Source organism: Mustela nigripes, chromosome 14 (assembly GCF_022355385.1).
Source record: "Mustela nigripes isolate SB6536 chromosome 14, MUSNIG.SB6536, whole genome shotgun sequence".
In the NCBI taxonomy this organism is placed as follows: domain Eukaryota; kingdom Metazoa; phylum Chordata; class Mammalia; order Carnivora; family Mustelidae; genus Mustela; species Mustela nigripes.
In genome coordinates, this window is record NC_081570.1 from 7,208,353 (window position 1) to 7,221,431 (window position 13,079).

General features: G+C 50.5%; 2 protein-coding genes across 4 annotated transcripts in view; one reads left to right on the forward strand and one right to left on the reverse strand.

Moving 5' to 3' along the window:
- Positions 1-1,784: 1,784 nt before the first annotated feature.
- DFFA (DNA fragmentation factor subunit alpha) lies at positions 1,785-9,452 on the reverse strand. Of its 2 annotated transcripts, none has more exons than XM_059375344.1 (6): positions 9,239-9,451; positions 7,045-7,206; positions 5,630-5,772; positions 3,652-3,841; positions 3,285-3,436; positions 1,785-2,596 (listed from the first exon to the last, which is right to left on the reverse strand). In XM_059375344.1, the coding sequence occupies exons 1-6, from the start codon at positions 9,360-9,362 to the stop codon at positions 2,384-2,386; spliced, it is 984 nt and encodes a 327-aa protein (XP_059231327.1). In that variant the 5' UTR covers positions 9,363-9,451; the 3' UTR covers positions 1,785-2,383. The 2 variants fall into 2 exon arrangements, 1 of the variants encoding a protein (XP_059231327.1); XR_009399528.1 differs by having other exon boundaries at positions 2,507-2,596; positions 2,753-3,436; positions 9,239-9,452.
- Positions 9,453-11,160: 1,708 nt separating this feature from the next.
- Positions 11,161-13,079, forward strand: part of PEX14 (peroxisomal biogenesis factor 14) — a 139,180-nt gene continuing 137,261 nt past the window's right edge. For both annotated transcript variants that reach the window (XM_059375379.1, XM_059375381.1), the window contains exon 1: positions 11,161-11,239. In XM_059375379.1, the coding sequence (XP_059231362.1) occupies positions 11,204-11,239 (36 nt within the window). In that variant the 5' untranslated portion in view covers positions 11,161-11,203. The remainder of the gene's footprint in view (positions 11,240-13,079) is intronic.

Sequence of the window (13,079 nt, forward strand, 5' to 3'; positions counted from 1 at the left end):
CTGGTTAGTAAAGGCACATTCATCATTTTTGTAATTAATGAAGGTTTTCTTTTCCCAGACTGCTATTATTTCATCCCTTTCTCTCTGGAAAGTAAAAAACCCATTAGTTTTTTTTCCCTTTTGCTTTTCCCCAGAAATTAAAGGTTGGTAAGTGGGAATTAGCACAGCTCCTGTCAAAGCCGATTGCCTAATGGGGACCGACATTTGACTTGAGCTGAAAGAATGGAATATGGCCAATGCAGAGTTCAGTAGTCCCGGCTGCTTCCTCTGACGTTCCTTTCTCCCACCGTAGGAACAGGCTGCCCCGCTCGCTCTCTCCTATTTTTAGACATATTGCTGGCTGCTACGTTTCTATTCTAGAAGGCCTGGAGGCACAGCAGCGCAGGGACGGTGAATGGCACTGTGGGCAGTAGAATGTGTTTGCGGCTGCAAGCTCTACGCATTTTGGGCCCGAGTTTGCAGACTAAGGTCTTTGCTCTGTGGATCCATAGCTGGGGGCCCCCTCCCGCAGCTCTGTCTTTGCTCCTGCCCCACCCCTGGGGGGAATAAGGGAACCTGCTCTCCAGCCTGAGCAAGGCATTGGGCTCCTCCTCAGACACTGCTTCATTTAACCCTTTCAACAGTGGGCTTGGTTCCCTCCAAGCCTACAGTACTTTCCCCATTATTCTACGCAGCCAAGAGGCTTGGTGGATTGGTTTCTAGCATAGCATACCAGCCCCGACACCCAGGCCAGCCAACGAGAGCTCTCCTGTGGATCGGACACACATCACTAAAGACAGTATTTTTTAACTCAGTGGGGCAAAGGTGGAGATGATGTTAGGACCGGTGAGTAGAGGTACCACTGTTCCTGGAATCCAGGCTCCCTTTACCACGGGGCTCACTGTACAGTGCTCGCAGGGCTGTTTACTTGGCTTACACCACCAGCACTGTGCCCGCGATCAGAAATCTTTTGGCAGTTATGCTGTAGGCACAGGAGGACTTTTCCAGTTCGAGCTGACTCCCACTTCTTAGGTTGGTGTAACAAAACCAGTGATCTGGATGCAGAAGGAAGAGTGTGTGGACCCAAGAGAAAACACCTGAAAGTGGGAAGATCACCGGGAACCCGGTGGCTCAGTCATTATCAGTCATGATCCTGGGGTCCTGGGATCAAGCCCCGCATCGGGCTCCCTGATTGGCAGGGAGTCTGCTTCTCCCTCTGCCTCTGCTCTTCTCCCCAGTTTGTGCGTGTGCTTTCTCTAATAAATAAATAAAATCTTTAAAAAAAAAATAAGCGGGAAGAGTACTGGAATTCGAACCAGAATCCTGACCCTCCAATTAGCCTTCTGACATGGGGCCCGTCTCTACGCTGCACTGAGCACAGCTTTGCTCATGGATGTGAGACGGGGAGCCGCACCCTGGCAGCTCACTCAGTTTTGTGAGGCTCCAGGATGGTCAGTGCTGGCACAGAGCAGACCGCAATGTACTAGAAGAATCCCCCACTGGCATTAGTGCCCCTCCAGGGGCATCCTGAAAGTGTGTGGGCATGTTTTCAGTTGTCTCGGGGCCTGCAGACTGCCACTGGCATTGAGCGGGCGGAGGGAGGCGGGCGATGCCAGTTCTGCCCGCCTGTGCAGGATGATTCTGGATAACGAAGAATCGGCCCATAGCATGTCATGCTGGACATTCATCTGGATGGAAATCTGTTCCAAGTCAGAGTACAAAACCCAAAGACCAAGTTTGTACAGAAACAGGAAGTACACAAACCAGAAGGCTCTGCTTTGCACCCAGAGAGACTCACAGTCGTATCACATGGAGATCGATTTAATGACCTTCCATCCCCCTGCTGATGAAACATATTAGAAGACTGGAAACAGTCTCACAGTGGTAACAGATATAATTTCACAATTAGAAATGGCAAATTGCACTCACCATATGTCCCTGTGGTCTGCAAACTTAATACGTGTCTTTACACAAACCAAAAAACTCATTAACTTGAGACGCGAGTTTGTGGCCGTACATCAACTCCGTTCTGTCACCTTCTCGACTATCATTTGCGTTTAGAATTCTGCAGTTCTGGCTTCAGAACAAGGACAGTGCGTCTGGAATTTCTTTTTACTGTCCTTGACAGTTTCTTTCAAACAGAAAACGTAAGAAGCTCTCATCAGAAGGGGCGGGGTTCTGTGGACATGGCCTCGTCATTCGAACAGGTGGAAGGGCTCCTCGGGAAGGGAAGGAGGCCGGCCCTCCGGCCTGCTGCGGGAGAACACCCCGGCCTGCTGCGGGAGAACACCCCGGAAGCGGGGGTGAGGGGGTGGGGCGGCCACCAGTAAGGCACCAGCTCGGGGAAACAGGCTGAAGGTATTTCTCGCGAATAAAAACAAGGTCGCAGGTTCTCCAGCGGCGGCTACGCGGGCTCTTGTTTGGCTCGCTTGGGCTCCGGCGGTTCTCCGGGCAGCGAGCTCTTCCTCGTGGACATGCTCCGGAGAGAACGCAGGCTCTGCACCTGCTGGAGCCGCCGGCCGAGCTCCTGGCGACAGGCCTGCTGCACCGTCTCCGTCTTCTTTACGTCCCAGCTCAAGGCAGCGGCCAGCGCTCTGGGGTCTTCCTTGGTGACCAACTGCGGCAAGAACAAGAGCCACTGAGAACCATGACCTCTGCTCGCAGGCTCCCGGGAGCTTCTTTAGGGGAACAAGACCAGGCCACACCAGCCTGGGCTATGTCCTGGCGCGGAAATGGCAGCGTTTGCATTTGGCGGCCACAGGCCTTTTCTTACCCTCCAACACCGCCAGGAAAGGATCTCTGGAAAGGCAAGTCCTCCCCTTACAGGAAATGTAGCCCAGTGCGAGTCCATAGGCTTCCTCCCTCCCAGCGACACTGGGGAGGTGCTTGGGACAGGGTCGAGGAGGAAGAACGAGAAGTGGCATCCGGCTTCCGGTTCCATGGCTGTGGAGCCAGCACAAGAGGACCCCCGCAGGTGCGCCTTTCACTACATCCCGCGTGTGCCTCACTGCCCACGGATTGTCCTCCGGGGCCGACAGAACCAGACACCTGAGCCCTGCCATTCCTCCCTGTCAACGTTTGCTCACTCCATAGCCCGCCGTGCCCCAGAGAATAATGTTTGACGATCTGAGGGAGTGCACCCCGTTTTGCTCAAGCCATGTGATATAGAGATGCTTTGCAAACGGGCAGCTGTGAGTCAGGGTCTGCAGAGGTGGAAAGCGCCCTCACACGCGCCTCTGGAGGGCAACACTGCACCCCCGGGGGGAGTGGCTCGGTGCAGCTCAGGGTCCCTGGTTCTCGCCCACCTCCAAATCCCGGCTAGACAGACTCAGCTCTGGGGCCGGCTTCTCCTTCAGCGCGGTAAGGACCTGGCCGGTAAGGGTGACTCCGGATGAGCTCTCACGGTTAGTGCCTGCATCGACTGCATCCATGTCATCACTGAAGCTGGCGCTGGACTCTGCAAAGCAGACGTGACGGAGACGGCACACGGTGTGAGTGCACCGCCGCACACCCAGCAATCAGGCAGGACGGAAGCAAGTCATTTCATTTCAGGACACCAGCAGCTGCGGCTGCTCGCCTGTCTGACCCTCTTATAAACCCCAGTTCTCTCCCCAGGAAAGGCTCTCTAGGCCTTCGGCCCTCAGGGGGACTCCCCTGGCCAGTGGTTCCTACCTTGTTGCTTTGACAAGATGCTGCCCTCCTTCTCCAAAGCCTGGAGGTAGAGCTCCAAGAGCTGCTTGGACTGACGGGCTTCCTCCCTCTGGTCAAGCACCTGCTGGAGGGTGTTCTGAAGCCCCTGCACCGTGATGCAACTTTGGCAGAGTTCCTGAGCCAGGTCTGAACACGGAACATCAATGAGGACCTAATGAGCAAAACAGACTTTAAGAAACCTACAAATAGGGGCACCTGGGTGGCTCAGTGGGTTAAGCCGCTGCCTTCGGCTCGGGTCATGATCTCAGGGTCCTGGGATCGAGTCCTGCATCGGGCTCTCTGCTCAGCAGGGAGCCTGCTTCCCTCTCTCTCTCTGCCTGCCTCTCCATCTACTTGTGATTTCTCTCTGTCAAATAAATACATAAAATCTTAAAAAAAAAAAAAAAAGAGTAAATATGCTTCCACTTGTGTAATATAGGGGAGGAGAAAATATACTTGTATTTACTAGTATATAAAATAGCCCTAGAATGGGAATCTGACAGATCGGTTATCTCTGGGAAGGGAAATGTAGTGGCTGGGGCAGGAGTAAGATTTTTCACGTACGCCCCCACCCCAGCACCCCCTCCCATCCCCCTCCCCCACCAGGCCAGGCAAACAGCTTTACTGAGATATAATTCACACACCTCACAATTCACCCATAGGACGGGCATACCTAGGTGGGTTTAGTACCTGCACAGAGCTGTGCAGTCATCGCCGCGATCCAGTTCAGAACATTTTCACCACCCCGAAAAGAACTGTACCTACTAGCAGTTACTCCGTTTCTTCTCCAAGTTCCCCCAACCGCAGCCCCAGGCAGTCCACTCGCCTACCTTCTATCTCTATGGATTTGGCTATTCCGGCCCCTTCACAGAAATGCAATTATAAATCTGTAGTCTTACACGTCTGGCTTCTCTCACGTAGCACAGTATTTTGAAGGCTTGTCCATGTCACAGCGTGTGTTAATCCGACATTCCTCTAAGGGCTGAATGACACGCCACTGTGCGGCTCGGCCACATTGGACTCAGCTGTTCATCAGTGCCTGGCGTGTTTCGGATGCTTTCACTTCTGGGCTACCAGGATAGCTTTCCATACCCCTCGGATTTTGAGCCATGTGACTGTATTCATAGTATTTATTCAAATATATAAGCTTCTAAGTTTAAAAATGACCAAAGCCACTCCTTGAAGGGGCCTCCCCTGACCTCCCCATCTAGACCGCTAGCCCGGCTGCTCTCGGCACACTGCCCCACCTGCTACCCCTCTAAGATGCTTCCCTCCATCAGAATTCTGGGTCTGGCTTGTTCACCACTGCACCCCTAGACAGGACCCTGCCAGGTACAGGGCAGGGGCTCAAGAAATATTTTTTGGAATTAACACATACTATTTTTATCCCAGTTTTACTGGACAGGAAATATAGGCAAAGAGGCTAAGTTACTGGCTCAAAGTCGTAGTGAAGGAGCTGAGATTTCACTCGGTTCCTCTCAACTCCATGCTCTGGTGCTACGGCCTTAACTCCCCGCCCCCTCCGTGAGCCTAAATAGGTCTAGTGGGGCCTGGACATCTGAATTTTCTTTTCTTTCTTTTTTAAGATTTTATTTATTTATTTTGAGAGAGATGGAGAGTGAGAGAGCAGGGGAGGGGCAGAGGGAGAGAGAATCTCAAGCAGATTTCGTGCTGAACACAGAGCCTGATGTGGGGCTCCATTTCACCACTGTGAGATCGTGACCTGAGCCAAAATCAAGAGTCGGACACTTAACTGACTGTACCCCGCCAGGCACCCCTGAGCTTCTGTATTTTCTACTCTAGGTGCGAGAATTAGAAAATGAAGAGTCTTGGTTGTCACCAAAGTAGCGTTTGAAAATTAAGAAATAATGAAATTATTCTGGCAAGATGCATGGAAACTAAGGGGCTGGGGGCAGCGGAGGCCGGGTGAGTGTGGCTGCGGGCTGTGGAGGGGGCTTACCTGGAGGTCTTCCTCGGACAGGAGGATGATGCTGGACAGGTCCTCCTTCAGCTGCCTGGCCACATGCTTCCACTTCAGCCCTGCCCCGCTGTCTGTTTCATCCACGTCAAAGGACTCTTGGGAAATCCACGCTGTGCCTCCATCTGACATGGGGGGAAGCCAGTCACAGAGAGACCTGAGGTGCTATGTTCACCTCCTCCTCCAACACACAGGCCTCGAGGATACTGTACGTGCTTCCCTGACCATTTAGGATAATTTCAGTGGTGAAGAGCCTTTCCTCAGGGGTTCAGAGGAAAGCCAATCCTCATCTAGGACCCCGATTTTCCCTTCTTGTCCACCTTCGATTTTTTCCTGTTTGAAACTGCTCTGTATCCTTCTTACGGAAAGAAGCCACTTTAAACCTGATGCACGATCACGCACACCCAGGACCCTGCCACATTTCCCTTTAGGTGGGCTGTATTTCTGCGTGCACCTTGTTTTTGTACACAAAAACGTTCATTGTCCGCAGCACTTTCTCCTGTGCTTGGGGTTAGTCTCATCCTTGACCGGAGCAGCTGTAGCCACTGTCTGCTGTCCCTGGGGCTGAGTACAAAGGCGACTGGCAGAGCCACTGCTGGAGGGTGACTTCCTCAATTTAGCGGCATGGTGGCTGTCTCCAATGGGGACATTTCTTAGCCTTTGATCCTTGCTCATCAATATTAGTCCCCTTTGTATCTCCAGTGATGATGATGGTGTAACACTTACTGAGAGCTTTCTGTGGATCAGGCAAGATCTACAGGTTTTTTTTATCAGTGGTTCTCTGATTCACTGGGAGTGATTTTGCCTCCCCCCAGAAGACATTTGACAATGTCTGAAGGCATTTTTGGTTGTCACAAATGGGGTAAAGAGATACTGCTGGCATCTAGCCGGCAAAGGCCAAGGTTGCTGCTCACATCCAATGGACAGAACAGTCCCCACAACAAAGAATTCTTCAGCACAAAGTGTCAATAGTATTGTCGAGAAAGCCTGGTTTGGTATATACTATGTTCTATCAGCCCTACCACACCTAGGAGAGAGAGGTACTACAATTATTACCTCAGTAAGGTGCTAAGAAGTTAGGGAACTTGCTCAAGGTCACATGGCTAGGAAATAGTACTCTGGAGTGAATCTGGACAGCTTGACTCTGCCTGGATCTCCCTGCCATGCCGCATTTTAGTTACTGTTGGTCTTTCAGTTATTTGAGAACCGGGCCCACGTCTCATTCATCTTTACTCCAAGACTCTGCACCACGCCGTGGCAGGCAGAAGGGGCTCCGTAAATGTTAGCTGCGTAAATGCTGAACCAGACAAATGGCAACTAGGCGTCTGTGCAGTAGAACGAATCACGGTGGATGCTGTATTGTATAGATGACTTCATATGTGGCCAGGGTTTCTTACCTGAATTGCTGTATGCCCACTTCTCATTATTGGCCAACGCTACAAACTTGGTATTGGAAGGTAAACACAGGAAGTAATCGTCATCATCCACGATGGTGCCGTCCTCTGCCAGAACCAGGGTGACTGGAGCCAGGGACTTATCAATGGCCAGAATGTCACAGGCTAAGAGGAATAAAAAATTTGGCAATTGACAAAGTATCCATAAGGAAATTACATCTGTCCCTGTACTCTCACTAATATATGCTCCCAGAGCATAGCAGAATTCCTGGTAGTTAACGTAACTACAACAACAACAACTAAAACTACTGGCAAATATACCACTTACTACATGCCTGGTACTAAGTGCTTCTCGTATACAGTATTCTCCTAAAAATCCTCTAAGTATGGATGATTGTTATTCCCATTTTACAGATGTCAAACCCAAGGCTCAGGGAGGTTCCGTAACTTGTCCAGAGTCACACAGTAAGTATCAGAGCTAAGATTTAAACCCCACAGACTGACTCTTGTAGCTTCTCTACCTCCACATTAGAAGGCCCTCACACATCTTTACTTGAAAGATGGATTTGGTTTGAAAAACAAAGCAAAGTCTGATTTGATTCCATGGGAACGGGCAGTCTTTCATTCATTTACTCGGTGGTCATCTTAAATTCTCCTGTGTCAAAAGTCAAAAGAAAGAAAGAAAGAAAAGAGAGAAAGGAAAGTAAAGAAGGAAAAGGAAAGAAAAAAGAAAAGAATAGAAAAAAAGGGGGCTCTGGGTGGCTCAGTGGGTTAAGCCTCTGCCTTCGGCTCAGGTCATGATCTCAGGGTCCTGGAATCGAGCTCCGCATCAGGCTCTCTCTGCTCAGTGGGGAGCCTGCTTCCCGCTCTCTCTCTGCCTGCCTCTCTGCCTACTTGTGATCTCTCTCTCTGTCAAATAAATAAATAAAATCTTAAAAAAGAAAAAAGGAAATGCTTTGTGTTCTTTGAAGCATTGATCTCTGCATCCTTTCTAACCTACAGGAAGGCACAAGAGAAGCAGAGGTTTGTATCAGTAGCGTCTCATCTTTATTGTCACAGGGCAAGAGGCTTGTCCAGGGAGGTCTGTACCTCCCATTTGGTGATGACAAAGTCTAAAATGCGACTGGGATGAGAGTGAGCAGCAAAGTAGCCACGAGAGGACATATATGGTTGGGCAGTGCTGTCCAGCACCCGAATAGAACCGCAAGTCTTGCCAAGGCTGAGCTCCAGAGAACACAAACACTTAACACAAGCTTCTGTGCCCAACGCATCCAGCTAATGCACTCAAGGGGAACTAAAACGTAAGCACCCTAACGCCCAGAAAAATATATTCATGTTGGTATGGCAAAAGCCATCTCACTAAAGCATCTATAACGCTTTGGCTGCTCCTGGGTCTCTGAAAGATTCCTGTCTGGTATCTTGCGGGTCTTGGTGACTCTGAGAAAAAGCACTGAACACTGACATCCCCTTTGACTACATTCCTGGGGACCGCTCGGCTCACACCTTTAACCAGTAGAACTTCAGTGGATAAACAATCCATTGCTACCGGCTCATAATACATGTAAGTCATGTAAATGCATCATCTGCTTTGAGAGTCCCAAGGATCTTGTAAAGCAGGGCTGGAAATATTAGACCCATTTTGCGGATGAGAAAACTGAGGGTCGCGGGCTGCTTAAGTACAAGGTCAAGCGGCTAGTCAGTGTGGGGCCAGACTCAGGACTCGGGTCATTCACAGCACCTGCTCCTTGCCTGGAACTCCAGAATGGTCTGCAGCATTTCCCTCCTGGCCGCACAAGTGCCTGCCAGAACTGACGGTGCAAAGGCGCTCCCACCCCGCCCGGGGGCTCAGCTGGGGGCGCCAGGATCACCGCAGGGAGCCCGGGAGGCAGGAATACACCCCGGGCTGGGTCTGGTCCGAGATCTGAGTGATTTTAGGCAATGCACCCAAGTCCAGTCGGTCTTAATTTGCATATTGCTTCCCGTCTACCTTCCCACCATGAGGAGTCTCACACGAGATAATCGCTTTGAAACTTGTCAATCGCTGTGCCCACGTCGGTTATTTCCGTCCCAAGTCGCTCCAGCTGACCCGGCTTCGCCCCTGCCAGACATCCTCACCCGGGCCGGCTCCCCGCAGCCACAGCCCCCGCCCCGGCCTCGACCCCGGCCCCCACAGCCTCCGCCCGCGTCCCGCGCCCACCCTTCCTCCTCAGCTCCTCGAGACAGGAGGCCGCCACGCCATGCTGCTCTCGGCTGTGGTTGCGGCGCAGCAGACAAGGCTTCAGAGCCCGGGTCTCAGTCTCGGCTTCCCCGACCACCTCCATTCTCTTCAGGGTGGGACCTGACTGACTCGGGGAAGTCAGGGAGGTTCGGCGCGGCGCCCTCCTGCCTCCCGCGGCGTGCCGGGAGATGTAGTTCTCTTTGCGGCAAATCACGCGTACCACCAAGGCACGCCGGGAGATGTAGTTTTAGTTGCGGCTAATCACGTATGGCTTCGGGGGCGTGCCGGGAGCTGTAGTCTCTTGGTTCGAAGCCTACTTCGTTATGTGGCTCAGTTCGGCCCAGGGGAGTGTTTTTGTACTTTATATTTAGGAGTTTCAGTACCGGGATCAAAATGAGGTCAACAGGGATTTATTTTGCATAATGAAAGACACGCATATATACTCCCTTGTGTTTTTAGGGCACTCTTGTTTACATATATAGATGCAAAATGTTAATATTTAAATGGAACAATCTGTCATTGTACTGTATTAATTTGTTTTTCCTCTCCAAACTGAAAAGATCTGTAAGATGTCCCAACTTTCAGGATAATCTGAAGGAAGTCAGTTTAAAAATTGATGACTGTAGTTTTCAGTCCTGCTGAAAATGTAACAGAGAAGCACAAGATACATTTCCACCAGTTCGATTCCCTGCTTTAGCTGTGCAAATTGGGTTGGGATCAAAGCAGGTGCAAATTGGGTTGGGATCCCGGAACAAAATGCTTACACAACTAGATTAAACATTAAGGTCTCAAAGAAAGCAGAGGGGAAAGGGAAAATGTGAACCGCATCACAGTTTGAGATTGTCCAGATGCTGCTTGGCAATAAATTTATCTTCATTCTAATACTGCTACTTACCCACTCTGAAAAATTAAACATTAAAATAATAATAAAAAAATCAGGGGCATCTGGGAGGCTCAGTGGGTTAAGCCTCTGCCTTTGGCTCAGGTCATGATCTCAGGGTCCTGGGATGGAGCCCTTGGGGGGGGGGGCTCTGCTCAGCAGGGAGCCTGCTCCTCCCCCCTTGCCTACTTCTGATCTCTCTCTCTCTCAGACAAATAAATAAATAAAATCTTAAAAAAAAAAAGTTTCCTCCTTTAAAAGTGGGGGGATATTATGTAAACAAGAAATAACCCATATTCATCGAGTCTCTTTCATATTTTGTTTATAAGAAAATAAGATATCTCCTAAAGAAAGAGTAGGCATTTAAAACAGCTTTTGGTAGGGGGAATTGTTACTTGAGGCAACCGTTTTGAACACTCCATAATCAATCACAAAACACAACTGCAATACGAACTGAGTTCTAATACATGCAATCTTTTCGTGTAATTTTATAGTTAGCTTAAAATCTAACTACTATAAAGTAAGAATGTGGAAGCCTATCCTCTCCAAAAAAGCTCCATTCAGCGTTCTCCTAATAGATCTGCAAACCTTTATCAGACTCCTATCTCCAAGATGCTGTAGTTGTGTGTGCAGGAGCTGAGTCTTGGATCTTTTTATTTCTAGCGGTTACCAAAGTGCCTGGCAAATAGTAGGCATTCAACAAATGGTACTGAACTGAGCCTAAATTAATTAATTTCCAAGTTTCTTCCCATTCATTCATTTATTAAAGACTTTGTGAGTCCCTGCCTGTACCCAAGGCATCGTGGGGATGGGCAGAGATTTAATTCAATGAGAATAATACACATATAAAAATGCAAAAAGGACGGACTTAGGATCTCCCTGGCCAGCGGAGACCTAGTAGCAATAGCGTGAGGTGACCCAGACGTGGGAGTTCACTCTCCTCCCTACGTGCCTGCCATCGACCAGCTCAGTTCCGGCTACTTCGGTCTGGGCGTGTGTGCGAGAGCGAGGGCGCTTGGGAGAAGCCTCGCCCAGCGGCGATAGATTAGTTAGGCCTCAGAAAGATGGCGTCCTCGGAGCAGGCAGAGCAGCCGAGCCAGGTAAGGGGAGTGGGACTGCCCTGCCGTAGTGGCGGGGACCCTGGCTGGAGGGGGCGCTCGGCGTGCGGCTGGCAGCCGAGCGGGGGCCCAGAGCCTCCGCAGCGAGTGGCCCCGACCTCTTGCCCCCTCCTGGGCCCCGCCCCTCCTCAGGTCCTAGCCGTCCGGCCCCTCCTCCGGTGACCCCTCTTAGACCACATTCCCGAGCCCGGGCTCGGGGGCACCGCGGGCCCGCACTTCCAGCCTGAGGGCCCCTCAGGCCCCACTTGCGCTTGGCCGGGACGGTGGCAGGACGCTGGAGAAGCCTCCAGCCCTGAGCCGTAAGGGCCCCTGCTTGAGAAGATAGGGGTGAGAGGCTCGATCGTTCTCGGTTGTCCGCTCCCAGGAGGGCCCAGACTCCGGCAGGGTTCCCACTTTCCCACAGCCTCAGCCTCGCTGAAGTGGCCCCACTGCCAGCCTCTCTGTCACCTTTGCGCGTTCCCTGCCAAATTGGAGGGTCGGAAATGTACTTGGACCCTCGCAGTGCGTTGGTAGGAAAGGGACTCACTTGTAAACAACAGACGCCACCAGGCTTTTGGTTGAGGATCCGTCCTTGCTTCCCAGAGTTTGGTTTTCTCCGCCAAAGGACTCCGTTCTAGCTTTTCAGACACCGATTCAGCTAACTCCCATTCCATTTAGGGGACCTTGAGGGCCGGTGCTCTTGCCTGTACGTCTGCTGTCGGGAAGCAGTGGATGATAAGGCCTAGGAAAGGATTTGAAATTCAGAGGTGGAGTGGGCTGGAGTAGACATGGATGGGGTAAGCGGTACCTAGCATTTACTGAGGGTGTGCTGTCATGCTGGGGACAAATTAACGTTTATGGTTGTTTAGTGCTCATTATGACCTTTATGAAAATCAGGCTGTTAACTGCCATTTCACAGAAGTGGATGCTTAAGGTCTGTAACATGCCCTAAATCATGTGTCTGATTGGGTCTGGATTTAAACCCAGATGTGTGACTCCACTAGTTACCACACATGCTTACATTTAGTTAGGATTAGACAGAGGAAGAAGAAAATGGTTCCAGTCTGGACTTCATCATTCACCTCCCACCTCCTTGAAACCCCTGTAGACTTTTCATAGGTTACTGGTATTTTCCTTCCTTGGGAGAAGAACACTGCTTAAAGTTTCTTACTGTTATATTCTTCATGATAAGTCTATTACAGGAATAGCACTTAAGAGGAGCTGTGTGTTCCCCAGACCAGCTTCTGTTAGCAGAGTGCCTGGTTCAGAAAGATGTCTGGATTGTAAATTATGGGAAATAACTGAGACTGATTCTGGCCTTCTCACTGTCAGAAATTCTGGAGTGTAGGAGTGTCTCAGAGGAGGGGGCCTTCTTTCTTGCCTTCTACCTCTTAGCTTGCTCAAATGCTGAGGCTTCTCAGAATCTAGGCCTTTCTGAACTGTTTTATGTTAGGAATGTTCACAGGCTGAGATTAAAGGGGTCTTCAGTCCTGATTCTTCTAGGACTTTTAATTTGCCAGTGCTGTGAAGGCTACTAAAACGCTTGCCACTTGGAACCATTGTAGTGCCCGAGGATTCCTTTGGTTCTGGAAATTGTCCTCTCTGTATGTGTAGAAGGGATCTAAGGTCCTTTCAGAGGGTTTGGCCAGCACTTGTTTGGTTTTCAGCTCTGCTGCTCCTTTGCCCTCCTTTCCAAAGCTGGTAGAGATGGGATTGCATCAGAATACGCTGGCAGTCTCGGGAGAATTTGAGGTCCTCATGCCAAATTCTGTCACTGTCTAACAATAAGCTGCAAGTGCACACTTATGAAATGAATGAACTCTTTTCAGCAGTTGCTTGTCAT

Coding starts and splice junctions, on each gene's coding strand:
- DFFA (XM_059375344.1), bottom strand. CDS start 9,362: ATGGAGGTGGTCGGGGAAGCCGAGACTGAGACCCGGGCTCTGAAGCCT. Junction 7,207..9,238: donor CGAGGAGCTGAGGAGGAAGG/GTGGGCGCGGGA, acceptor TATTCCTCTTAG/CCTGTGACATTCTGGCCATT. Junction 3,842..5,629: donor TGTCCGAGGAAGACCTCCAG/GTAAGCCCCCTC, acceptor TTTGCTCATTAG/GTCCTCATTGATGTTCCGTG.